Source organism: Juglans microcarpa x Juglans regia, chromosome 1D, assembly GCF_004785595.1.
Source record: "Juglans microcarpa x Juglans regia isolate MS1-56 chromosome 1D, Jm3101_v1.0, whole genome shotgun sequence".
NCBI classification, from domain to species: Eukaryota; Viridiplantae; Streptophyta; class Magnoliopsida; order Fagales; family Juglandaceae; genus Juglans; species Juglans microcarpa x Juglans regia.
The window spans coordinates 15,396,739-15,423,274 of NC_054594.1; the positions used below are offsets into that span (position 1 = coordinate 15,396,739).

The 26,536-nt window shown below is 39.6% G+C and overlaps 1 protein-coding gene across 4 annotated transcripts in view; it reads left to right on the top strand.

Annotated features, from left to right (window-relative positions):
* LOC121251147 (mediator of RNA polymerase II transcription subunit 8) overlaps positions 1–26,536 on the top strand; it is a 51,024-nt gene that overhangs the window by 18,331 nt on the left and 6,157 nt on the right. For 2 of the 4 annotated variants that reach the window (XM_041150486.1, XM_041150513.1), the window contains exons 5-9: positions 6,193–6,300; positions 6,400–6,464; positions 22,200–22,481; positions 23,523–23,579; positions 24,145–24,351. In XM_041150486.1, coding sequence (XP_041006420.1) covers positions 6,193–6,300; positions 6,400–6,464; positions 22,200–22,481; positions 23,523–23,579; positions 24,145–24,351 — 719 coding nt within the window. The remainder of the gene's footprint in view (positions 1–6,192; positions 6,301–6,399; positions 6,465–22,199; positions 22,482–23,522; positions 23,580–24,144; positions 24,352–26,536) is intronic. The other 2 variants (XM_041150494.1, XM_041150503.1) reach the window with 2 other exon arrangements.

Here is a 26,536-nt window from a genome sequence, read left to right on the forward strand (position 1 = left end):
CCGCTACCAGATTTGCTCTTACTTTCTTCTGCAGTGTTGTCTTATATCCCTTGTTGCTGTGACACTGACATTATTAAACATCATATTTCTTTGACACATTGCTTCTTCCAGCTCCTTGATAAATAGGTTTTTCTTCCCTCTCAAACACTAGCTAGTTTTTTTGGAATATTCAGGCCTCGTTTGTTTTCAGAAAACACCTTATCTCATCTCATCTCATCTAATCATTACAACTTTCCCAACTTCCAATATAAAATAAAATAAACAATTCAACTTTTTCAAATCCCAAAACAAAAATAATATTAAAAAATATATTCTAACAATACTTTATTCAATTTTTTAACTTTAATCTCAACTTATCTTATCTCATCTGTGAAAACAAACGAGACCTCAATCGCACTAATGCAAAAAGATTTAGAACTATGAGGGTCTCATTTTTGTTTCATTTTGTTTAAGTACATTCTTTTATTGCACCAGCTCTATGTCTTAGTTTTGGGGTCACATTGAGGTGTATATAATTGAATGATTGGGTTCTTGGATTTTTAAGTTCCTCAAAATTTCCAGCTGCCGATTATTGATGGTTCAGTCCCTTTCCCTTTGTGAAAGATTTGTATCCTCCTTGTTAGGGTCCTTGATAGGTCGAGACCTACTTGGAATGACCTTAACCATTGATGCAGACTCTAGGTTTCTTGAAACAATCTTAATCATTTATGCAGACTCTAGGTTTTGCATTACTCTTTCATCACATGAAATGTGGGTTTGCTCTTATAGTTTTCCAAATGATCGTCCTTTTACATTTTTTGTTTGTTGAGAAGTGCAAACATCGGGAGTTTGGTACACAAGATGTCTACAAGAGAAACACTAATCTAGAAGTAGAAAAAGAAAAGAGAATTACGAAGGCTAAGCCCATTGAAGTAAATAGCATTTGTCAAAAGGGAGAGAGTAATTTTGTTTTTTTAAAAATTACAAAAGCTTGCTTTTTTGCACTTTAAGCTCACACAAAAGCGCTAAAGACCGCGCTTTTGTATAAATGCTTTGTTTTTTGTAAGCACATTTACAGTGAAGAATAGATTGTGGACTAGCTTATTAGGTGGAATTTACCTCTTCTTCTAACCCACCCACCCTAAAGGAAGTCCTATTGTAGCTTTTCTAGCAGATTAACCACACTAAAAAGAGTACTCTTAAGGGAGGTTTGGATGGTGAATTGAGATGAGATGAGATGAGTTGAGAATAAAGTTGAAAGTTGAATAAAATATTATTAGAATATTATTTTTTAATATTATTATTGTTTTGGATTTGAAAAAGTTGAATTGTTTATTGTATTTTGTATGAGAATTTGGGAAAGTTGTAATGATGAGATGAGATGTGTTAAAAGGCTTTTTGTTTCCAAACCTCCCCTTAATCAAAGTAATCCTACCGCCTTTGGATAAATACATTCTATTTCAGCTAGCCAACCATACTTTATCTTCTCGTAAACCTCATCCCTCATCCCATATAGCCTTGGCCTTGAAAGTGGCTCCCAAAGGGAGGCTAGGTAATTCATAGGTAAAGAGGACACCTTGCACGCCATAATGCCAACTAGATTGTCTACATTCATTACTCGATCCATTGAGACCAACTTAGATCCATCCATTTGGAATGTCGTGATTGAAAAGGTAGAGCGTTGATTGACTACTTGGTAGAGGTTATACTTGTCTAAAGGGGGTAGGCCTACTGTGTTAGTGGCTTCCAAGTTGGTTCTCCAAACAGGGGTATTACTACTATCTCTCACTTCTTGTTTGTAGATGATACACTGATTATGTGCGAAGCTGATCGGGACCAGTTGCGGGTTGTGAAGGCATGTCTACTGTGTTTTGAAGCAGTGTCGGGTCTAAAAGTGAACTATGATAAATCCGAATTGGTGCCGATTGGAGAGGTGCAGAATATTTGGGAGTTGGCTGACACGTTGGGTTGTAGGATAGCTTCTTTTCCTATGACGTACCTAGGATTACCTTTGGGTATAGCTTCGAGGGCACGCTCGATTTGGGATACAATAATTGAAAAAATAGAAAGGAAGCTGGCAAGGTGGAAAAGAATGTACTTGTCGAAAGGGGGTCGGATTACTCTGATTAAAAGCACACTTTCTAATCTACCCACTTATTTCCTATCCTTATTCCCTATTCCAGCAAGTGTGGCGGGTTGTCTCGAGAAATTACAAAGAGATTTTCTGTGGGGTGGATTAGGAGAAGAGTTTAAGTTTCATCTTGTCAAATGGGAGAGGGTATGCCATCCTATTTCTAGTGGCGGTTTGGGCATTAGAAATTTGTGGTTGTTTAATCGGGCGCTACTTGGTAAATGGCTATGGCGTTATATCAAGGAACCAGTAGCTCTATGGAGAATTGTAATCGAAAATAAATATGGGGGTTTAGGGGAGGGTTGGTGTACTAGAGAAGTGAGAGGGGCTCATGGTAGGGGGCTATGGAAGCACATTAGAAAAGGGTGGGAGGTATTTCACCGACACACTCGGTTTCAGGTGGGTACAGGTGACAGGATCAGATTTTGGAAGGATGCTTGGTGTGGTAACAATGCTCTTCAAGAGTTGTTTCCTAGTCTATTCCTGTTAGCAAGTGCCAAGAGGCTACAGTGGCGGAGGTTATGGGAATCTCAGGAAGGGGTTTTCACTGGAATATCAATTTCAACCAGGCGGCACAAGATTTGGAGATGGAGACTTTTGTAGAGTTTTATAGTTTTCTGTATTCTTATCGTCCAAATATCCAGCATGAAGATGGTCTGTGGTGGATCCCTGCAGGGAAAGGGGTTTTCACTGTTCGTTCCTTTTATAAGGTCCTTGCACAAGTGTTAGAGACACAGTTCCCCTGGAGAAGGCTCTAGCGACACAAGGCCCCTCCCAAAGCTTCTTTCTTTGTGTGGACAGCGGCATTAGGCAAGATTCTTACTACAGGTAATTTGAGAAAGAGGAGGATAATCATTACAGATTGGTGTTGTATGTGTAAAGGAGGGGGTGAGTCGGTGAACCATTTACTTTTACATTGTGAGGTAGCCAGGACGCTTTGGATTGAGGTGTTTAAAATGATGGATCTAGCATGGGTTATGCCGGAATCCGTGGTGGATATATTGGCGTGTTGGACTTCTATTCGAGGTGTGCACCAGATCAAAACGATTTGGAAGATAATTCCTATTTGTATCATGTGGTGCTTGTGGCTGGAGAGAAATGAGAGGACGTTTGAAGACAAGGAGAGATTGATGGCGGAGCTAAAAGTTTTCTTTTTTAGAACTCTTTGTACTTGGGCCATAGCTGTGGACTTTAATGGCATGGAACTTCATGATTTCTTAGTTTCTAACGTGCCCTCGTAAATAGGGCATACTTTTTTGTAAATGGCAGATGCTGCCCATTCTTGTTAATAATACTTATTTTACTTATCAAAAAAAAAAAAAAATATTAATACCTCCACAATCAAGAAGAATGGGGAATGATCTGAAAGAAGTCGGAACAACCTCTTTTGACTCATATTTGGAAAATGAGCTTCCCACTCTAGGGATACAAAGAATATATTAATTATACACTAGTAAGGGATGCCCTGACTATTTGACCGTGTGAAAGAACCTCCAACAATTGGCATGTCCATAAGATACTACTCAAAGATCAAGTCTAAAAAATCCACTTTAGCAGAACAAGAATGGGATCCACCCAATCTTTCACTCATATGTCGAGTGACATTAAAGTCGTCACTGATGCATGATGGCACTTCCCACCAACAACTAGGGCTGTACATTTAAACGCGTACCCGGCCCGAATTTTCCAGCCTGGTCAACCTGAAATAACCGACCCGAAACAAAGTGGGTTGGAATCAGAAATTTCTTATTCATTTCCGATCTTGATCGAGTCGGGTTGGGTAATTACTTGATACCTGAACTTGACAACCGAGATATTCTTACATCATCACGACTTCCTGGATCACGCTATCTACTAATCTATCCGATCAGGGTTGTCGCAGACCCTAGCTAGCTATATATCTCTCTGCTCCTGATTGGACGGTTACCTAGAGGCATTAATGTTCCTGGCAGACCCACCAGAGTTGCAATTTTTGCCCAACCTTCAATCCTTTTGGTTTCACCGAGGAATGTCTTTTATCTGCTACTCCACACGTGTATATCACCTTTTAGGCTTTTTGTCTTATGTATATTCTGTGCCTTGCTCCAAGCCATGGGATTTTAGACATGGAAGAAGTGGTTAAACGGTGAGGATCATAATTGCTAATGGGAATAGCAAGGCATGCATGGAGGCATATCCTTTTATTTTTTTTATAGGTTGTCGGAATCAATACAAAAGCTGGGAAAAACCAAATCAAATCAAAAGATCTCCAAAATCATACAAATCAAAGCATAGATCTGGCGGGGAACAAATCAAAGCAGAGAAGAGAGTTAAACCCACATGATATGAAAATTCTGCACTTCTTTGTGCAGTGTTTATATCATTGTCGGTATCCTCCTCTAGAGACTAGAAAAGACTGCTGGTGTTGGATTGGAAAATCAGAATCAGGTCGGAAAACCTGAATTTTTGGAATTATATTTGGGTTGGGAATTCGGGTAGTATGTTCAGAGCAGAATTGTTCATTCAGGAGTCTGCATTTTTTCAGGTTGGGTAGGAAGAGTGCTTTTCTGGGTTTGGTGAACAGTCCTACCAACAACAAAGACGAGACAACTCATCTCACAAGTACCTTTCGTCACTATCTGAGTTTGCCCCTTGAGCTCATGTGAAAGCCCATGAGAAGCCATCTACTACATTTCTAAAAGAACATGCCCCATATAGTTCCCCACTGATTTCAATTTCTCCTCCACCCTATTATCCCACATTTGCATGATTCTTCCGGATGTGCCTTTTGAGGCTGAATAGCTCAGTTCCACATGATGGCATCCCCATAGGCTCCGAACAATGCTTCTAGAGATGATTTCCAGCTTGGTTTACTGTAAACAAGCATATCTACCTTCCAATTATGAGGGATGTTTTTAATTCCAAGTCCTTTTCTGGTTTCATTCAGCCCTCTAATATTCTAGATATTAATTTAGGCTTCATAAAGAATTCAAACGTGCCTTTCCCTTTGGTTGGCCTTGACTATAAATTCCATCCCTTGAGTCGTTGTTGATCTTACATTGGCATTTAGTTGAATTTCTTTACTCCTCTTAGTTCGGAGCTAGTTGTACTGAATTTATTTATGTTTAATAAGTAATAAAACTTTGTTAAAAAGTGCAAAAGGCACAACCCAAGTACACTGGATGTGCAGAAGAGAGACACCTATGTAAAAGGTGAAAGGATGCTAGAAAATCATGATAGTTAAGCTGATTAAAGTCTATTGAAGCTGTTCAAAGGAAGAGAGTTTGAAAAAATAATGTTGTAAACTCTCCTAGTGAATGTTCATGGTCCTCAAAATGTAATTTTGTCCCCTCTGCATACACCATATGAGGCAAATAAGAACCATTTTCCACATTTTTTGCAATTTGTCGTCTGCCACCAAACCCTCTCCATGAGTCAAAATGTTCACTATTCATGTGAGCATGACCCAGGCCAAAAAAACCCGATTGAAAAAGTCACTCCACAAGGCACTAGCAATCTTGCAATGGAGACAGACTCCCCACTCTTCTACCTGCAACACAATCAATCACAAACATGTTTTTTCCTTAGATTATTCGTGATGGAATCTTTCTTAGAGATGCAGTCTAAGAAAAAATGCAGCTCTCAAAGGGACGTTAGCATACCGAATATAGTAATTATTAATTGGTGATTATGGCTGCATGCCAAAATGGATGTTTGAGGTTCTAGATCAGATGCTATCAGTTAACCCTGAGGGGTAGCTCAGCTGGTCCAGTTCGAGTCCCCTTAGGGCCACTGGAGGTTTACCTGATCGTTAACTTCAGGGCCCCATAGGATTAGATGAGGTGCGCGCTGGCCCGGACACCCACGGTTATAAAAAAAAAAAAAAAAGATCAGATGCTATCAGTTAGAGTTGTTCATTAGCAGTGTTTTCTATCTGACTAGCACAGATTCATTAATTTAGTTGTAGCAATAAGCCGTGCAAGAATGGCTTAAAAGCTAGATAAGTTCTAATAAAAGCAACAAGTTTGTATGTCAGACAAATGCTACTTGAGCTTAGCATGCTTGTAGATTTTACATTTGAATTGATTGGTATATGGGTGTAGGATTACGAATGTCTGGAGAGCAGAGGCAAATCACGCCTGCACTTCCATTGCATTTGGTAGATGTAGTCACTGGAGGTGATGGAATGCAAAGTTTTGCTGATGCCTCAGGTAATAATTAGTCGTTCTTCAAGCCCATTTTTTGGTAGTTTGTGTATTTGATGGAATGCTGATTCTATTTAGTTGGCTTTCTCAAAAAAACATATGCAGGTATGTATTTGAAGAATAATCCTATGTCATCAAGTAACATCAGTGGACAGGGAACTTTGTTATCGGTAAGATCTTTGACTTTGTTCTACCTATCAAAAAAAAGATCTTTGACTTTGTTCTAGGAGTGTCACCTCATCAAGCTTTACATGATTTAGTCAGTTTTCCTTGAATTGTGAATCAGTAAGATTGGTTTAATAATCCTAAAGCCTAAGCATTATTTGTGTGGTTGTCCTGTGATTCCATTTTTCTCTTCTTCCATTGATATCCTGCTATTATATCTTTAATTTTGAATCCACCATCAGATTTAATATCCTCTTTAGACTAACATGTTTTATATAAGTAAGATAACTTTTATTGATGATCAAAAGGGTATTATTCAACTACACAGGGAGTATACATCTGATAAACCTAGCTAGAGAATGCAAAGAGGTCAAGAAAATTATGAAAGCTAAAACTAGAGAAACATAATTGTGCCACCGTCTAGTAGTAGAGATTGTTATAAGAAGAAAGATTTGAGTTCCTCCATTTTCCTTGCACTGTCTTCAAAAGTTTGATTGTTGCTTTCATGCTATATAACCTACATTAGACAGATCAAAATCATTCTCCACAAGAGCCTGTTGTAATCATTCTCAGATCTGCCTATCCAGCATGCTAATAAACCGATCACTAATCTCTCTGTCACCCAATCCAACTCGAAGAGACCAAAATCTGCTATGGACATTTGTCAATTTTGAAATTTTGCATGTGCAATAAGCCTATTAGGGACATTTATATACATAATGTTTGAAAAATTCGTTGTCATAAAATTAACTATGGCTTAAACATAACACTGTGTGTGTGTGTGTATGAAGCATGCGTGTGGTGCTCACCACTCCGTATTATTCTATGTTTGTCTTAACAAGTTGCAGAGGGGTTGGGTAAGAAGATCTCTACTTCTTTTACTGCCTAGCCCTCTTTCATTTTTCCCATTTCTACAGAAAACTATAGAGGGCAGTTAGTTTGTCTTTATTAGCCTGTTCTATCTGGATCTCTAAACATTTGGAGCAACAAGGCTGGTTACAAAAGCTGCCATCATTGTGGCTGGTCATTTTATGTGTTCATGAGGATTTGGTCAACCACAAGTTGGACGGGGAAGCCTAAGTTCTGCCTATTCAAAATTTCTACGGGTGATGGCTAATTCTGACTCTTCCTGTCGGTAATTATCCCCTCCTTTTTCAAAGCCCCTATTTCTGGGTGCTTCTCGCCAGAAATTTCTCTTTCTTTTTGGTGTTCTTTCTTATCATTTTTATTTTTCTGTTATGGGTTCTTTGCGGAGGTTATTTGTAACGTCCCAATGAAAGACCCAAATCAGATGACCTATATTCCAAAATGACTAGTTAATGATACAATTGGAGCCTAATTGGAAGCTTATAAAGAGCAAGAACTTTTCCTTCCCAAGCAATGTGGGATTCTATACACCACCTACCCTTATTCTTATCATATGGGGTGTCATAATCTCATCCCCTTAAATTCCCGACGTCCTCGTTTGGCCAATCCATCGTAGGTGGCATGAGTTAAGTCCCACATTTCTGGTTGAGATAGACTCTGATACCATTTGTAACGCCCCAATGGAAGACTCAAACCACATGGCCTATACTCCAAAATGACTAGTCAATAATACAATTGGAGCTCCATTGGAACCTTATAAAGAGCAAGAACTTCTTATTCTCAAGCAATGTGGGATCCCATACACCACCTACTCTTATCCTTATCATATGGGGTGTCATAATCTCATCCCCTTAAATTCCCGACGTCCTCGTTGGGCCAATCCATCGTAGGTGGCATGACTTAAGTCCCACATTTCTGGTTGAGATAGACTCTGATACCATTTGTAACGCCCCAATGGAAGACCCAAACCACATGGCCTATACTCCAAAATGACTAGTCAATGATATAATTGAAGCTCCATTGGAACCTTATAAAGAGCAAGAACTTCTCATTCCCAAGTAATGTGAGATCTCATACACCACCTACTCTTATCCTTATCATATGAGATGTCACATTATTGTTGGATTCGAAGATTCTTCTTCACAAGAGAGGATGACAAGTCTCTTAGAATCACAGAGTAGAAAAGTCAGTAAATATATCTCTTTGGGTGGGGCAATGGTGGAGTGGCTGGTGGATACATTAGAGGCTTGCGCCCATTCCGGAAATAGTAAGGAATTTTATAAATTGACGAGGGATAGTTTTTTTGATAGGTAAACGATTATATTAATAAGAATAGACATAACCGTTCGCATAAAAATATATTTGCAAGTGCACATAATCGTAACAAATAGTAAAGTGATTTAAAGAAAACGGTTATTGGACCCACAGGGAATAATTATGCTATTGAGTATTAAAATTGACTAAATTAATTACTATTTGAAAAATAAAATTTGAAGAATGGTTTATCTAAATTAAACTGAAGAAAAAAACATTAAAATTAATATTTTAAAAATAATAAGAATAGATCTAGAGCATTTAACTCCACCTAGCAAATCCCACACAATTTATTCTTCCTTGTTATAGAATCTCAGTTATCTCAAGTTGATGATAAAAATTCCTTAATTATTCAATATTTTCTCTCGAATAATATCAAAAATATCTCCAACTAATAACTCCATATCTCTATGTGGATTTAACTAATTGGGGACTCATTAAGTTCTTTGGATTTTTCTTGAAAATCACACTAGTCGCGGTAAAGCATCTCTGCTTTCGCTGAACTAATGGTGTTTAATCCTAGAGTTTTAATCACAAATTACCTCTCGGTCTCATTGCAATCCAAAAGATTGAACAATAGTTAGCTAGAAAATTGTAAGCATTAGCTTCTTGTGTACAAGGGCTACGCCTACTTCATTCATGTCAATAATATCTATTTTTTACTTATAAAAAAGAAAAGAAAATTGTAAGCATTAAGAACAAGGAATAAACGCTCGATCATGGAAATATTGAAAATAAAATAACTTGGAATATAAACTGTGTGTTCAATGATAGGCTATATCAAAGGTCTAGAAAATAAAATTAGTTTATAATGAAATTAAAAAGAAAAAGAATAAAATTGGTGTTCTTCGTTGGAGTCAGTTGATGAAACATGCGGCTATCGCCTCTGCTTCCCTAGATCTGCCTCCTTGAAAGAACACTTAAGAATAAATTCTAGAACTCTAAATTCAGACACTCTAAAACTCAAAACTAAAACTAAAATTAAGAACCAAGACTCCCTATTCATCCCACAAGATGGGATTAAATAGATGTCAAAACTCAAATTCGGAAACAAAATAAATGCGGCTACAATCTAGTCTAAAAATCTGAAAAATATTTTCCAAAGATAGATGTTAACATAAACGGAAATTATCCGAAGAATATCGGAATTATCTAAAATGGAAGATTCAGTGATATGCGGCTTGATTTGCGGAATTCGAGAGGATTTGGTTGTTAATAGATTGATTGCGGAACTCAGAAGGGTAGATGCCGTGTGCGTTGAATGTAATTGGTGGGCGTGGAGGTCACAAATGAACAGGCCTCTCCTCACCTATTGAGTGGAAAGATTCCCGACCAGGATGAAAAACTCATCTTGCCTTTTCTAGTTGCCTACGATGTCGTTTAGGCTTGTCTTTTAAGTTGGTTGTTTAGACTAGTTGCCCAATCTAATCGCCTAGAGCCTTGTCGCCAAGTCTTCGCACCTTCTGGTTGCGAGTCTCCTCGCCTACCAAGAGGTAAATCTTCTCACCTTTGGGCGAGAAAGATCTCTTTGTTGCCCACGGGACAAGCTCCTCGCCCAAATCTCATCGGCTTGAATCCGTAGTCTCTTTTTTGTACTAAAACGCTCTCATTTTGTACTAAATCTTCTCATTCCTTCAAATCCAAGAAAACAAATAAAAATACGTAGAAATAAAATTAAATCAATAGTATTGAAGGGAAAATGATATTTTTCATAAATAAGAGTGATAAAAATCACATAAAAATAACACTTATCAATAACCCAAGTACACAAGATGGTATACAAGAGTCAACACTTATCTAGGAAGAAGAAATGGAAACAAGGAAATCATGAAAATCAAGATCATTAAAATCAACAACTTTGGCCCAAAGAAATAAGGTTTTAACAAAAATAGTCTAAGCTCTACTAAAGAGCGCTCCTTGTCTTCGAACGTACGGTCACTACGTTCCTGCCATAACGGACTGAATACATCTTCCCATAACGCTCTAGCAACCTCACAATGCAGTAGAAGATGATCCACAATCTCACCACTTTTTTTGCACATACAATACCAGTCGACTATAATCACCCTACATTTTCGTAGGTTATCCGTTGGCAAAATCTTTCCTAGAGAAGCTGTCCAAGCAAAGAACGCCTCTTTGGGAGGCACCTTATTTCTCCAAATCCTTCTCCATGGAAAGTGATTATTTTGCAATTGTGTGAGGATTTCTTTAGACTTGTGTACTCCATTCATTCGAGCCCTCAAGGCTTTGACACGTTGTGGTGGGTTCCTACAGGAAAAATGTACATTCTCAGTTCACTCTTTGTGGTCCTAAGAGTGATGAGGGATAGTAATCGCTCATTTGTGGCCCAAAGGTGCACAAATTTATATGGTCGATTCATGGTGATTGCGGAATTTGGGGGAGGTGGAAGACGGGGGTTTTATCATTATATTGGAGGGAGTAAATGGGAATGGCTGGCTTAGCTTCTCTGTTATTTTGCGTGAGGTGGATAAATGAAGTCCTCTGTTTCGAGGATTGAAAACAGAGGCAAGGATACATTTGTTGGTAATCATATGGGTCAACCGGGGGAGTTTTTGAAGAGGCCTCCTTGGAAGGATGGCATGGTTGGGAGAGGGGAGTTGTATGAAGCGGTATTGGAGCAACCAACTTGTCTTTCAGCGGGGACGAGGGGCGTTCTGTCGAGCATGCTGCTTGTCATCATCTACCATACGTTAGGAATGGAGGTGTTGGGGTTATTGAGGGTGGCGTGTCAGTTGGGGAAGATGAAGGGACGTTGGAGTCCTTGAGAAGGGAACTGTTGGTGATTAAGGAGATGATTTATAGTATTTTTCTGAAGATTGACGTGGGTCTGGGTTTGGGATTGGAGGTGGGCCTCACCTCTGAGGATGGTATAAATGTGGGGGCCCATTGTCAATCTAAAGTTGTTGAGCATGAGTTGTTGTCAGGCTGCATCTTTGATGCCTTTAGGCCTTTTCAGTTGGATGTGCCCGATAAGAGCGAGATTAGTCTTAATCAAATTGGGAAGGAAAAAGATGGGCCATCTCAGTTGAAGCCAGCCAACCCATTTTGCAGTGGCGAGTTAAAGCTGTCATCAGGTCTTATTTGAGTCTTGCAGTTTCATCCTTGAATATCCATTAGGGGACGTCAGCTCCTCTTTTCACAATGTCCCATTCTCTCGAGGACAGTTGTGTCGGGAATACGGGTCTTGTGGTTTTTTCTTTTATAAACCTTTAAGAGGAGCTTATTGTTTCAGTTTAGGAGACGGAGACTTAATAGAAAATTTAGCTAGTGGTTACGGGGTCTTTGCATTGTGCCTAGACATCCGTGTGTTATCCTGTGAGGTTTAATGATGTCGGGACATCACGGGTTTATTATCCAGCATTACCGGCTATTATCCAGCATTACTGGTGAAGGCGTTACTTGTTCTAAAACACTTTCGACACATTCTCAGTTGCAGGAAGGTGGTCGAGATCTGGGGGAAGTGTTGGAGTGTGAAAACACGAAGGTGGAGGTGGATGTGTTGGTAAACTTGCTTGCTATTGAGGATGGAGGTGTGTTGATGCAGGCTATGGTTCTATCTTCTTGTTTGCAAGATGAGGAAGATTAGAGGGGGCTAGGGGAAGTACAAAGGTCGAAGGATATGCTGATGGTGCTTAGGAATGGGGACTGTATAGATTCTTGGGGGCTTCAATGGAGGGAGGCCTCCAATCCAGTTCCTTTATACTCTCTGCCTCCGCATCCTGATATGGTGGATGCTCAATAAAGTGAGAGAGATTCAAGATTGTGTGGGCATCTCATGTGAGGGCTTTGAAGAACAATTTCGGGCTTTGCTCATTGCCATTGAGTCGGGTTGCTCTCCGTCAACTAAATTAGCTTCAAAACGTGATAAGAGAGTTAAAGAGACTTGCATGTTCCGTAGATTATGATGTGAAGACAGTGTTAGCCAAGGTAGATCCAAGGGTAGGGTGACAAATTTATTTTTATGAAACCAGATTCTTGTTATCTCCTTCATGGGAGGCTCAATTTCCATAGGTGTATCAAAAGTGACTTCCATGGAATTGCTCGGATCGTTTTCCAATTCTCTTGGTTGTATTCATGGGAGTCAAAGATATTTCAAGTTTGAAAACATGTGGCTTAAGGCCAATGGTTTCGAAGACATGGTAAAACAATGATGGTCATCTTACTAGTTGTTGGGTACCCCTAGTTTTATATTGGTAGGAAAATTAAAGGCTCTGAAAGAGGACTTGAAGACCTAGAATGAGCAAGTCTTTGGGAATGTGGACACCCGTAAGGAGTCTCTTCTTGAGGAGTTGCAAGGCTTGGAGAATAGGGTGGAGGGTAGAAGTTTTTGGGATGAGGAGACCTCGAGGAAAAGTATTATTTTTTCAGAACTTGAGAGGGTGATCTTGATGGAAGAATTTTCATGGAGGCAAAAATCAAGGGCTCTTTAGTTAAAGGAAGTGGATAAATGTACAAAGTTTTTCCACAGGGTGGCCAATTCCCATTGCAGGAAAAATGCTATTGAGTTGATTGAGATTGTTCTTTTTGATCAGTCTGAGATCAAGGAGAACATTTGCCTCTTTAATGAGAAGCTCCTTACAGAGTAGTATGCTTAGAGGCCACTGTTGATGGTTTAGCGTTTGACAATATTGACCCCTTGAGTGCTACAAGGCTTGAACAACCTTCTGAGGAGAATGAAGTTCTACAAGTAGTAAGAGGGATGGCTATGAGTAAACCTCCTGGTCTAGATGGTTTTACCATTGCATTGTTTCAAGTTTGTTGGGACATTGTACTGTAGGTCATGAAGGTGCTTCATGTATTGTAGTCTTTTGGGAAGTTTGAAAAGAGTCTAATTGCAATTTTCATTGCACTTATTTCTAAGGGGCGGGGCCTTCTAATTTGAAGGATTTTCGTCCCATTAGACTTGTCAATGGGGTTTACAATATCATTTCCAAAGTTCTTGCCAATTGCTTGAGCACAGTTATGGAGATGATTTTATTGAAATGGTTATGATGGGCCTAGTGTGAAATATTAGAAGTTTGGCAAATATTCTGGGTTTCCAGGTTTCATCATTTCCAATAAGATACCTTGGGCTCCCTTTGGTGGCTGTTTTTAAGGCAAGAGCAGTTTGGGATAGGGTGATAGAGAAGATAGACAGATGGCTGGCGGGATGGAAGAAGTTGTACTTATAAAAAAGAGGAAGAATCACCTTAATCAAAAGCACTCGTTCTAATCTCCCTACATATCTTCTGTCATTATTTCCTCAACCTGTTGGCATGGCTAACCGGATTGAAAAGATGTTTTGAGACTTCTTGTGGGGAGGTATCAGGGAGGAAGCCAAGTTCTATTTGGTAGGTTTGTTGGGATTGTACTCCATCGTCATGAGGAGGGTTAGGGGTTCAGAAGTTGAGGACCTTAAATAAAGCCCTTCTAGGGAAGTGGTTACGAGGTATCATCAGGAAAGTGAGTCTTTGTGGAGAGCTGTGATTGATTCCAAATGTGGGAGTTGGTGCTCTAATGAGGTTTGAGGTAAACATGGTGTCGGGGTGTGGGAAAATATTAGGAGTGGTTGGGATGAATTTGCCAAACATGTTAGTTTTGCGGGTGGTGATGGTTCTGGGATTAGTTTTTGGCATGGTCCTTAATGTTGCATTTCCAAGTCTTTTTCACGTCACTCAGAATCAGGATGCTTCAGTGGTTGATGTTTTGGAATGCTCAAGTGGTTCACCTCAATGGAATGTACATTTTTCTAAAGCAGCGAATGATTGGGAAATTGATGCAATTTCTAATCTGTTTAGTTTGTTGTATGATACAAATTTTGGCCGGACTGAGACAGACGAGATGATCTGGATTCATACTAGAAATAAGAAGTTTACAGTTCGCTCCATGTACAAGCTTTTGACTAGCCCGAATGTGGTACTCTCTTTTCCGTGGAAGTGTATTTGGAGGAGTAAGGTGCCTTCAAAAGTTGCTTTCATTGGCTAGACAGCTTCTCTTGGGAAAATTCTGACCTTGGATGATCTTAGGAATCATGGATTAATTGTTATGGATTGGTGCTACATGTGTAAAAAATGTGGAGAATCAATGGATCATTTGTTACTTCATTGTGAGATGGCAAGAGCGTTATGGTATGAGGTTTTTAATAGGATTGGAGTGGCGTGCGTGATGCCTAGGAGGGTGGTGGATCTTTTTGCTTGTTGGAGGGGTCTAAGGAGTAATAACTCTCAAATTACTGCTGTTTGGAACATGATCCCTCTATGTCTTGTGTGGTGTATCTGGTTTGAAAGAAATGGCTAGTATTTTGAAGATAAGGATTGTTCAGTGGACAAACTTAGATATTTCTTCTTTACTACCTTATTTCTTTGGGCTTCGGCCATTGTTTTTAATGGAACTAATGTCCATAATTTATTTGTTTTTCTTTCTAGTTCCTCAATTCTTCTTTCGTCATCTACTTTCCACCCCGTTGTCATATTCTTGGGGAGTGTTGAGTAGATGTTGGGTTCCAAAAGATTTAGGGTGGAATTGAAGTCCTTTGTTTTCGCAAAGAAGAGCAGAAGGGTGTCAACCTTCGTCTTTCTTAATCGGATATCGGCTTCTTGGGTGACTAGGATGGTGGAGGATTGCTTCAAATACTTTTGGAACATTGGCTTTTTCAGAAAGCTAAGTTTGGACTCTAGTGTTCTTGTTAACCAACGGTGTACAAACTCGAGGGGGCTTTTTTTGGAACAGAATGAATTCGGGAATGGGAATAAAAGGGGTGTCTTGGCCATTCCCGAAGGTCGTAATGGTGAGGGATGGGAAGATTTTATTTATAATTTTCATATTCTACTAGGTCCCTTAGCCTCTATTTCTACAGACAAAAACAAAGTACAAAAACAAAGTGAAGTCATCTCTGACTAGCAGTAGGGGGATTGGAGGTATGTCTGTCATGGTTGGGCCCTCCTCTTCCAATGGTGTGTCATATGCTGCGGCTTTGAAACATAATGCTCCTTCTCTAGCAAGAGGATTTTCGAATGGGATGGTGGCTGATAGTCAGAAGCAAAAGAAGAAATTGGGGGAGGAAATCTCAAACGTCAGGGAGGCCATTCCACATGTTGCCATTTGTTAGCGCTTGGCATCAGATTTTGGCAGAAGTGCTCCTTTCGATGCTTGCTCGGCGGTGGGGGAAGTTGAAGGGGCGCTCTGGGTAGTGAAGGTTGAGTTGTCAGGGATGCAGGAGAGGATTTTAAATCTTATGAATAAGGTTGATGCGGGCTTGGGCTTGTTAATGGACTTGAGTTGTGGATTTGTTGAACAAAATAAGTACGGGCTTAAACGGTGTAATTTCGATGTTGGGCCGGTCTTGAAGTTGGGTGGGCCAACCCAACCCAACCCTTATGGCCTGAGTGGGTATGGCGTGTCAAGTCTTCCTCAGACCCGAACATGGCTCCCTCCCAGGTGCTGCCGTCGCATGACCCAAGGACCTCCGGGCCGACATAGATAAGCCGGGGACCCATTTGATGGGCTTGATAGTGGCTCCCTCCCAGAGCACGGATCTGTTCTCCCGAGTGTTTCTAGACACTATTTGGTGGGCTCGATAGTGGCTCCCTCCCAGGAGCTGCTGTCAAATGATTCGAGGACCTTCGAGCCGGCACAGATGAGGTCGCCGAACGCGGGCGTCTTACTGGATGGTTCGCCAGAGCACTGATCTGTCTTCCCATGCGATCTTAGCCATGATTTGGCTAAGGAGATTGTTGAGATCGACAGGACTTTGCTGTCTCCCCTGCCTGTTGTAGAAAATGGGATGACATTGATGAGTGGAGACCCTTTGCACCCTGTTGATAGCTGCGGGAGCACTTTCGTGGGTGTAAGGTTGCATTTTCAGGATGTGTCCATTGAGGATTGTGCTAGGGTTCCATGCTTTCTTGAGTATGACTTGGAGGCTGTGAATGATGGATCTGTGAAGGTGTCGGAGTTGCAGTTGATATGTAGGGAGCTAGTAGATGGTGCTGATTGTTCTTTTTTAGGTGAGATAGGGGTTGGGGGCACCCCAAGTCCTATTTGCTCTGTGCTGCCAGGTTCAAGTGGGACAGATTTACAGTCAGATTTCTGCATAAAGTGGATGAAATATGGGACTTTATAGGGATTTCATGAGGGTTTCAAAGACCAATTTAAAGTACTTCTCATAGCTATTGAGGCGGGCCAGCCTCTCTTGGCTAGATCTTACGCCAAAAAAGATAGGGAGCTGGAGAGACTTGCTTGCTCTATTAATTATGATGCTCGGGAAGGTAGTGCAAGTAGGTGTAGGAGCAAGGCTCAAGTGAACATTTGTGATTAATGAAACTTAAGATTTTATCGTGTCATGTAAGGGGGCTGAATGATCCTCGTAAGCGCCTTCGTGTAAAAAATTTGTTAAGAAGTTGGAAGGTTGATATCATTTGTCTTCAAGAAACCAAACTAAAGTATCCTTTTGTTGTGGGATATGAGAGTTGTCAATATGGTTGAGGAGTATGTTGGGGATTATTTGGTGGCTTTCTCGTCTCAAAATGTGGATGATGGTTACGAGTGGTCTTTTGCCAGTGTTTACGGTCCTAATCTAGACAACAGTAGAAGGTTCCTTTGGGAGGAGATCGGTGGTTTATATAGGGGGGACTTTAATATCACCCGTTTCCCGAGTGAGAGGTCAGGGGATTCTAGTATTACCCGGGCTATGGTAGATTTTTCTGATCTTATCTTTGATCTGGACTTAGTTGATTTATCTTTGGCAGGGGGAATTCACATGGTCAAATGGAAGGGTTTAGTCAAGATTGGACAGATTTATAGTATCTTCGTCTTGGGAGTCCCATTTTTCTGATTTATGTCAAAAGAGACTTCTGAGACTATTTTTTTTTTTTTATATTTAATAAGAATTTTATTACCATGAATAGGTATAGCCTAAAAAGATAGAAAAACTAGAATAACTCCAACACATCATCACCATTCATTACATTAGCCTTGGCCCATAGACAGTTTTAAAGAAAAATTCTGTAATTTCTTCCATCGATCGTTCTCTGTCTTCAAAACATCTCCCATTCCTTTCTAGCCATAGACACCACATCAAGCATGAAGGAATCATTTTCAAAATGGCTGCAATAGGTAGACTCCGCCCAGCATACCTCCAACAAGCTAGTAAATTCACCACATGCTTTGGCATCACCCAAGAAATACCCATCCTTCCAAAAATGACATTCCACAAACTTTTAGCCACCTCACAATGGAGAAACAAGTGATTAACTGATTCACCATCTTTCTTGCACATAGAACACCAATCAACAATACAAAGACCACGCTTTCTTAGATTTTCTGTAGTCAGAATTTTATCATGAGACACCAGCCAACAGAAGAGCGCTACCTTACTCGGCACTTTAACTTTCCAAATACTTTTCCAGGGATAATCACATACACCTTGGCAGGTTAAAGCATTATAATAGGACTGAACTGAGAATCTGAAATTTCTTTCATGAATCCACAACAATCTGTCTACACTTACTTGGACAATCTTCAACTCATATAATCTTCTGAGAAAATCTGAAAATACATTAACTTCCCAATCATTTACATTTCTCACAAAGTCAACAGTCCATTGAATGCTATTATTCAAAAAAGAGAATGAATCAGCCACAGTTGCATCTTGCTGCCTTGCAATCTGAAGAAGTGAAGGAAAATGGTCCGAACATTTGTGATTGTGGGGGCCTTCATGGTTCGAACATTTGTGATTAATGATTGTGAAGGAAAATAGGTGTAGGAGCAAGGCTTGGGCGAACATGGTCTGATCATTTGTGATTAATGAAACTTAAGATGGGAAAATGGTTAGAGGAAGAGGTGTATAGTGTGTTGAAAGGTATGGAAGGCGATAAAGCACTGGGACCTAATGGTTTTTCAATGGATTGTTTTCAGGTTTGTTGGGACATTATAAAGGAGGATGTTATGAAGGTTTTTGTCGAATTTCACTCTCATATGAAATTTGAGAAAAGCCTTAATTCAACTTTCATAGCCCTCATTCCGAAGAAGGCCGAGTCGGTGGAGGTGAAGGACGTTTGTTTTTTTTTTTAATAGAAGAGTCAGGGCCACTTGTCCAATAGTATCCCCTATCCCAAATTTATTAAAGACCCTCTCTTATGGCAGAGGAAAACTGTGAGAACATCCACACACTTGAGGAGTACAAGGTGAAGGACTTTCGCCCTATTAGTCTTGTGAGTGGAGTCTACAAGATTCCCAATCGTATGAGCACGATTATGGAAAAGAATATTTCGAAGCTGCAAAATGCTTTTGTGAAGGGGAGACAGATTCTGGATTTGGTCCTTATCAGCAGTGAATGTTTGGATAGTAGAATTAGATCAGGCATCCCATGTATACTTCGCAAACTTCACATGGAGAAGGCCTTTGATCATGTTAACTGGGACTTTTTACTTTACACTCTTGGTAGATTTGGTTTTGGGGAGAAGTGGTGCAATTGGATGAAGCATTGTATCACTACTGCTAAATTTTTAGTGATGGTCAATGGCACTCCCAAGGGTTTTTTCAACAATTCTCGTGGTTTGAGACGAGGAGATCCTCTATCTCCTTTTCTCTTTGTTTTAATTATGGATGTTTTGAGTAGAATGTTGAAGGCAGCGGTGAATGGATCTTTCTTGTCTGTTTTTCAGTGGGCAGTTCATCATTTGGGAGCATCATTGTATCTCACCTTCTCTTTGCTAGTGATAATTTTTTGTGAGCCGGATCCTAACCATATTCAATCATTGAGAGCTCTCTTGCTTTGTTTTGAAGCTGTTTTCGGCCTTAAGGTGAACTTATCTAAATCTGAATTGGTACCCGTTGGCTTGGTTAATTCTATTGGAGACTTTGCTGACATCTTGGGTTGTAAGGTCTCTTCTTTGCCTTCGAAGTACCTTGCTCTTCCATTGGGGGCCCCTTATAAATTCAAGTCAATATGGGACGGTGTTATCAAAAAAATTGAGAATAGATTGGCTGGTTGGAAAAAGGATGTATCACTCCAAAGGGGGTAGAATCACTCTTATTAAAAGTACGTTATCCAATCTTCCTATGTACTTTCTTTGTTTATTCCCGATTCCTCTTGGAGTGGCTAATAGAATGGAAAAAATCTTCCATGATTTTTTTGAGGGGTGGACTTGGAGATGAGAAAAAGTTCCATTTAATTAAATGGGTTAAGATTTGTTCCCCCTTTCTAGTGGTTGGTTTGGGGACGAGAAAACTGAGTATTTTCAATAAGGCTTTACTCAGGAAATGACTTTGGTGGTAGCATCAAGTAAGTGATGCTCTATGGAGGACCGTGGTTGATGCTAAATTTGGGGGACACTTGGGGTAGCTGGATATCTAATTAAGTGCGTGGTTCATATGGTGTGGGTGTCTGGAAATTTATTAGGGTCAGATTTTGGTTTGATGTCTGGTGTGGTGAAATTGCTCTCAAGGAAGCTTCAGTTGCTGATCATATGGACATTTCAAATGGCTTGCTGCAGTGGAATGTGCCATTTATAAGAGCATTACAAGATTGGGAACTGGGAGATATTCCTGATTTATAGAGCAAGCTGTACGCATTGACTTTGCAGCATGGTGTAGAGGACAAACTGCTGTGGATTCATCTGGGAAATAAGAACTTCTCAGCAAGGTCCTTTTATAATGCTTTACTTCTCAATCTTCTACTGTTTTCCCTTGGAAGTGTAGGAAAAGCAAAGTGCCTCTACAAGTTGCTTTTTTTGGCTGGTTGGCCTCTCAAGGAAAATTCTGACAATTGACAAGCTGAGGAAGCACGGTATTTTCATACAATGGATTGGTGCTTTATGTGCAAAAGGAATGGAGAATCAACAGACCATCTTCTTCTCCATTGTGATGTGGCGAAGGCTTTTTGGGATGATATATTTGTTGCGTGGGTGATGCCTAAGACAGTGGTGGATCTATTGTCTTGTTGGAATGGAGTAAGGGGAAATCGTCAAGTAGCAGAGGTTTGAAAGATGGTGCCTTTATCAGTCTTTGTTACTTTGGGCTAAGGCCATTGTATTAGAGGGGGCTAATCTTAATGACTTGTATGCTTCTTTCTTTGCTAGTACGCTGTAATTAGGTATATTTATCTTGTATACTACCTGTGTACTTGGGCTTTGCCTAATTATGAGGTTTAATAAATTTTTCTTACTTATATAAAAAAAAAAATTCTTACCTATAAAAAAAAAAAAAATTAGTGTTTCCTAAGCACTACAATAGTAGGTGTGTTAAGACTGGAGCTTTCTTGGTGTACCTTTCATCGGTTGGGAGTAGCTTTCCCCATGTCACCTCATTGGCTAAATTCCAAGTGTTGGCTTCGCACCCAACTCGAAATTTAGCAGGAGGCTAGATGTAGGAATGTCCTTGAGAAGTTCTTCACAATGGGATCCAGCAGTTGAATTTTGGTGGTTTGGCAAGGGAATTGGGGGAGTAGGTTATGGGTAAGTTTTAAGGACTGAAGATTTTTCTTTCCCATCCCCCGTCGAGATTTGCAACCTGCATTCAAGTCCATAAAGTTTGTGCAATTTGCCTGTGAAGCGGAGAGCTGCCACATTTGCCTGCTTCATATTGTAATTGAGATGGAATATCTCTAGGTTTGCTAACTTATGAAGCGACCGAGCAGCATTATAGAAATTTTTTTATTGTCAAGGAATAAGGATTGATTTTCTGCGCTGTGATAGACTTGGGTGTCGGTATTAGTTCCTAATCATAAATTTGTTTGGATGCTGATTATCATAGGGATACTTGTTAGTTTTTCTTTTTCCTCTTTTTTTTTTGGCGCTTTCTTAACCTGAAAGTAGATACGCATACTTTTGTTGCAACAACTGGGAAACAAAGGTATGGAAACTAAATGGATTCATGACTGTTCCTTTTTTTTTTTTTATTTGCATTATTTAATAGCTTGAATATTCAAGAACTAAGGCCAAGCCTGGATCTTTCTGTCTATCAATAAAGATAAAATCTAATTGATATTATAAGGACCATAAAGACATATTTGATGTCCTTTTTTTACATGTTTAGAGGTCCTGCCTTGGAATCAGCCAAATCAAAATGGACATTAAGCCATTATGGTTGGGGCCAGCCCAAGGCCTACCTGAGAAGGATTCCTGAGTGCACTCATTGGCTAATCTTGCCTGGCCGAAAACAACTGAACATGTAAATGGAAGCCTCCTTGCCGAGTATTTCTTATGTGTCTTTTCTCTTAATTTAATTTGCTGATTTGCCTACGAACATGATTTACTTACTCTTGCTTGTTTTTGTCTGTATAGTGTTATGATGTTTGTATTTGTTATTTAGGCAGCTTAAGCCCTTTCCAACCCAGGCCTGATCCAACTGGAGATCTTTGGCCAAGGATTTTGGTCTTAGGTTTTGACTTTGGACTGAATATTCCCAATTAGCTCATTTTCCTGTCCAACTTTCTCCATATTGATGTTTGACATTGTATGAATCTGTTGTGGCTTGATATTCTGCATCCATGTGAGAAAATTAGAGTCTCTTCTTTTCTGAAGGTGTGTTTAGTCCATTACCAAAAACTTTTTAATCAGGCTTCTGCATCACAACTTATTGGAAGATCAGCTGCATCTCCTGGTGCCTCAAGTGCTACTTCCTTTGATAACACAGCTGCATCTCCGCTGCAATATGCAAATTCTCCTAGGTCAGGTACAAACATGATGAACACACCATCTCCTCAGCAACAAACCCCTCAGCAGCAGCAGCAGCAGCAGCAGCAGCAGCAAAGGCAGAAACTGATGCAGATACCTCAACATCAGCCGCAAATCCTTGCTCAGCAACAGTTCAGGCAATCTGCAATGCAAGGACTGGCACAGGTGAGGAATTATACTAAAATGCATTAATTTGAATTGGCTTTGTTGATCGAAAGGGCAGTACTACACACTAGTTTTGTTTATGCTTCTAATGTTTTCTTCCCCCCCGGGGAAGTAATGCTTCCAGTGCTGCATCCAGAGCTTATACCATATGATGGCACGGTTGAACATTTTGATTTATACATATTTTTGGAAAAGGAGCTTCAGTGCAAACTTTGGTTCTTTTTAAGATAAAACATAAAATTTTGGAAATCTGAAGGTTTTCAGGGCTTTGTGGACATATTGAAAGATTATATTGAAAATGTGTGAAACGTATGAATGTAAACTAATTTGAAATGGCTAAAGATTAAGAATGAGAAGGGAAAAAAGAGAGCGCAGATATTTTGTATTGCGACGTGCTCCATACTTGTGGGATTGAGTGGGTCATGTCCTGATGGAGGTAGTAGATTCGTTGCTTATAGGGGACGTCTTGGTAGCCATAGCAACGCAGAGGTTTGAGGGATAGTCTCTTTGTGTTTGATGTGGCGTATTTGGTGGGAATGTAATGTTCAGACCTTCGAAGGTTGTGAGTGTGCGGTGTTAGAATTAAGAACCATTATGTTTCATCCTCCTTGTGCATGGCCTTGCCTACAATAATTTCTGTTCCCTTAGCTTTCTAGAATTTATGGAATTGTGCTCTTTCTTCATCCTTCTAGTTTGGTGTTTCCTATTGGATACTTGGGTTGCACCCCCTTTGTGCTTTGAATAAATTTATGTTACTTATAAAAGAAAGAGTATGCATATAAGATCACCATTCAAAACCTTAATTAATTAATGATTCATCTTGCTTTCTTGCTTGCTCACTCATATCACAATCTGTTTTTGGGAGCCTTGAGTTTTGTCTTATGTTAATCTCTCTGAAAGTTTTCCGTTTTAGGAATTCCTGCTGTATTGTTTGATTTGGAATGGTTTGAATCTGCATCTGACATTGATAATTATGTTATGATTTTTTGTTTCCACCCTCTATAAATGGATAGCATTTGACTATTTATATTCCTCATGCAGAACCAGCTGCCACAACTGCATGATTTGCAGGGCCAGGCTCAGCAGAAGTTTCAGTCGGTAACCTTACATAAGCTACTCTTTTCAACCTCCCATTAGTTATTTTGGCGCAAAAGTCTGTTGTAAAGGCCAGGCCCCTGCACCCCCCCAGTGCCCCCACTACCATATCGAATTGCTTACACATGCATTTTTTTTACTGTTGTTCTTGCCACCAAAGTCTTTCGAGAAATTTAGGGTCCACTATATGAAGGAGGATAAGGGGTGGGGGGTTCTCTCTGTTTGGATGTACCTTTTTTCTCTGTTTGTAAGTATGTATGTGTGGTTTAAATTGAATGGTCATGTGCATTTAACTGACATAAATAGAACTTACATGGCTTTAACATTCTGGTTTTGTTAAGTATGATAAAATTCTTAAATGCAGAAGAAAGGTTTGTTACTTATCTTGATTGTGAATTGACTTTCATTTGAGTTCTTTATGATTTTTTTCCTTGATATTATTTGAGTTCTAACCAACACACAGGAACTTTGCACCAATAATGCATCAAGAAGCACTTAGAACTGTCTTTTTGCAATTCTCCAAATCTTTTTTATTGGTTTCACAGATAAAAAAATGATTTATTCTCAGTTACATGGCCAAAATCAGATGCAATTTTCTCAAGCAATGGGGCACCAGCAGTTTCAGAGGCAGTTGCCTTCAGGACATGTCCAGCATGGCATTGGTCAAAGCCAACTTAACCAGGGAAATCAGATGAATCGCCACTTAAGTCAGTTTTCTGGCAATGCTAATAGTGCATTGTTTAATGCAGCTCAGGCGACATCAAATACGCAAATGGTTGGATATTCAAGTCTTTTCATTTATTCACTTTCCTTCATTTGAACTATAATTTTATTTAATTTCATGTTGTAGCTCTTATAATGTACTACAGCAGACAGCATGGAGAACATGTCTTTGGATTAATCTAAAGTGGCTGAGACGCTTAGGCCATGTTTGGACACTTGGATGAGATGAGAAACATCTCATCTTAAAACTTTTCATAATTTTCTTTCCAAACATCACTCAACACAAAACACTTTTCAATTTAAAATCTTCAACTTTTTCATCTAATCATTACAACTTTCCCAAACTTCCAAACAAAACACAAAAAACAATACATCTTTTTCAAATTTCAAAACAAAAATAATATTAAAAAAATCATATTCGTACAATATTTTAACTTTATAATATTTTTATTTTACTTTTTCTCTCTCATTTCCCAAAACCCAATAAAACATCCTAACTCAAACCATTTCACCCCTATTCACAAACCATTTCACTACTATTCACAAAATTTTCATCTCATCTCATTACTTAAACATGGGCTTAGTTCCCTATCCTATTCATCTCTTGGCAATTGCATTGTTGGAGAAGTGACTCGTTGAGTCTGTTCCATCATAGGGGAAAGACTCTTAGCAGTATTACATGCCCTATGCTGTTGGTTAAATTTTGTTTTCTTTCATATTTCATGGTCTGCCTCACTGCCAGCTGCCATCCACACTAGACATTTCTTGACCTGCATTTTCTTTTTTTATGATATTTTCCTCTCTATTCAAGAAGCACATTTTAGTTTTGCTTCTCGGTAGATTTTTGCCCATTTTCTAGGCTAAAAAATCTTATATCGCTATTAAGATTTTATTTTCAAATGTTTTTTTTATTGTATAGGTAAGAACCAATTTTATTAATATGAGAAAAATGTACTCACACTAGAAGTATACAAGAGATCTATCTAACTAGCAAAATAAAAGAGCTCTTAACAATTCTTTCAAAGAGATACAAAAAGCTGTACTATTTTGGGCCACTATCCAACGATAAAAGGTACAAGTTACCTATAAAAAAATAATAAAAAAATTAATAAAAGGTATAAGAAATGATGACTTGAGTTTGAAATACGTTGGCCTTCCGCTAGGGCTGCCTCAAGGGCTACATCAATCAGGGATACGGTGATCAAGGAGATAGAACGTAGATTGACAGGTTGGAAAAGGCTGTATTTGTCGAAAGGTGGCAGGATCACCTTAATCAAGAGTACCTTGTCTAATTTACCAATGTATTTTCTATCCCTATTCCCAATTCCAGCAAGTGTGGCGACCGAGAGTGAGAAACTTCATCGTGACTTCTTTTGGAGCGGCATGGGGGATGACTTTAAATTCAATCTACTCTGTTGGGACAAGGTATGCTCTCCATTATCCACTGGAGGGTTGAGCATTAAAAACCTAAGGATTTTCAATTGGGCTATACTCGGGAAATGCTTGTGGCAATATAATATGGATCCGGAAGCCCTATGGAAATCGGTGATTGGCTGTAAATATGAAGGTTTGTGGGGGGATTGGTGCACTAGAGAGATATGTGAGGCTAATGGGGTGGGAGTTTGGAAGCATATTAGACTAGGTGGGGGGTCTTTAATAGTCATACAAGACTTGTGGGGGGAGATGGCACTAGAATTAAATTCTGGAGTGATCTATGGTGTGGGAATAATGCCCTAAAAGACTTGTTCCCTTCAGTTTTCTGGCTTTCATGTGAGAAAGAAGCTTTAATGGCTGATCTTATGAAGATATCTAGGGATCAAATCCAATGGAACATCAACTTCACTAGGGCGGCCCAGGATTGGGAAATTGGCAGCTTTGAGGGCTTTTTTAGTCTCTTGTACTCCATGAAACCGAGCACTCAAGGCACTGACACGTTGTGGTGGATACCCGGACGTAAAGGTACATTTTCGGTTTGCTCTTTCTATGAGTCTCTCACACAGCCGCAGAGCAATTAGTTTCCATGGAGAAGGATTTGGCAAAGTAAGGCGCCTCCCAAAGAGGCATTCTTTGCTTGGACAACTTCTTTGGGTAAGATTTTGATGACGGATGATTTGCGAAAACGCAGGGTGATCATAGTAGATTGGTGCTGCATGTGTAAGAAAAATGGCGAGGGTGTGGATCACCTCTTACTGCATTGTGAGGTTGCTAGAGCATTATGGGATGAAGTGTTCTGCAGA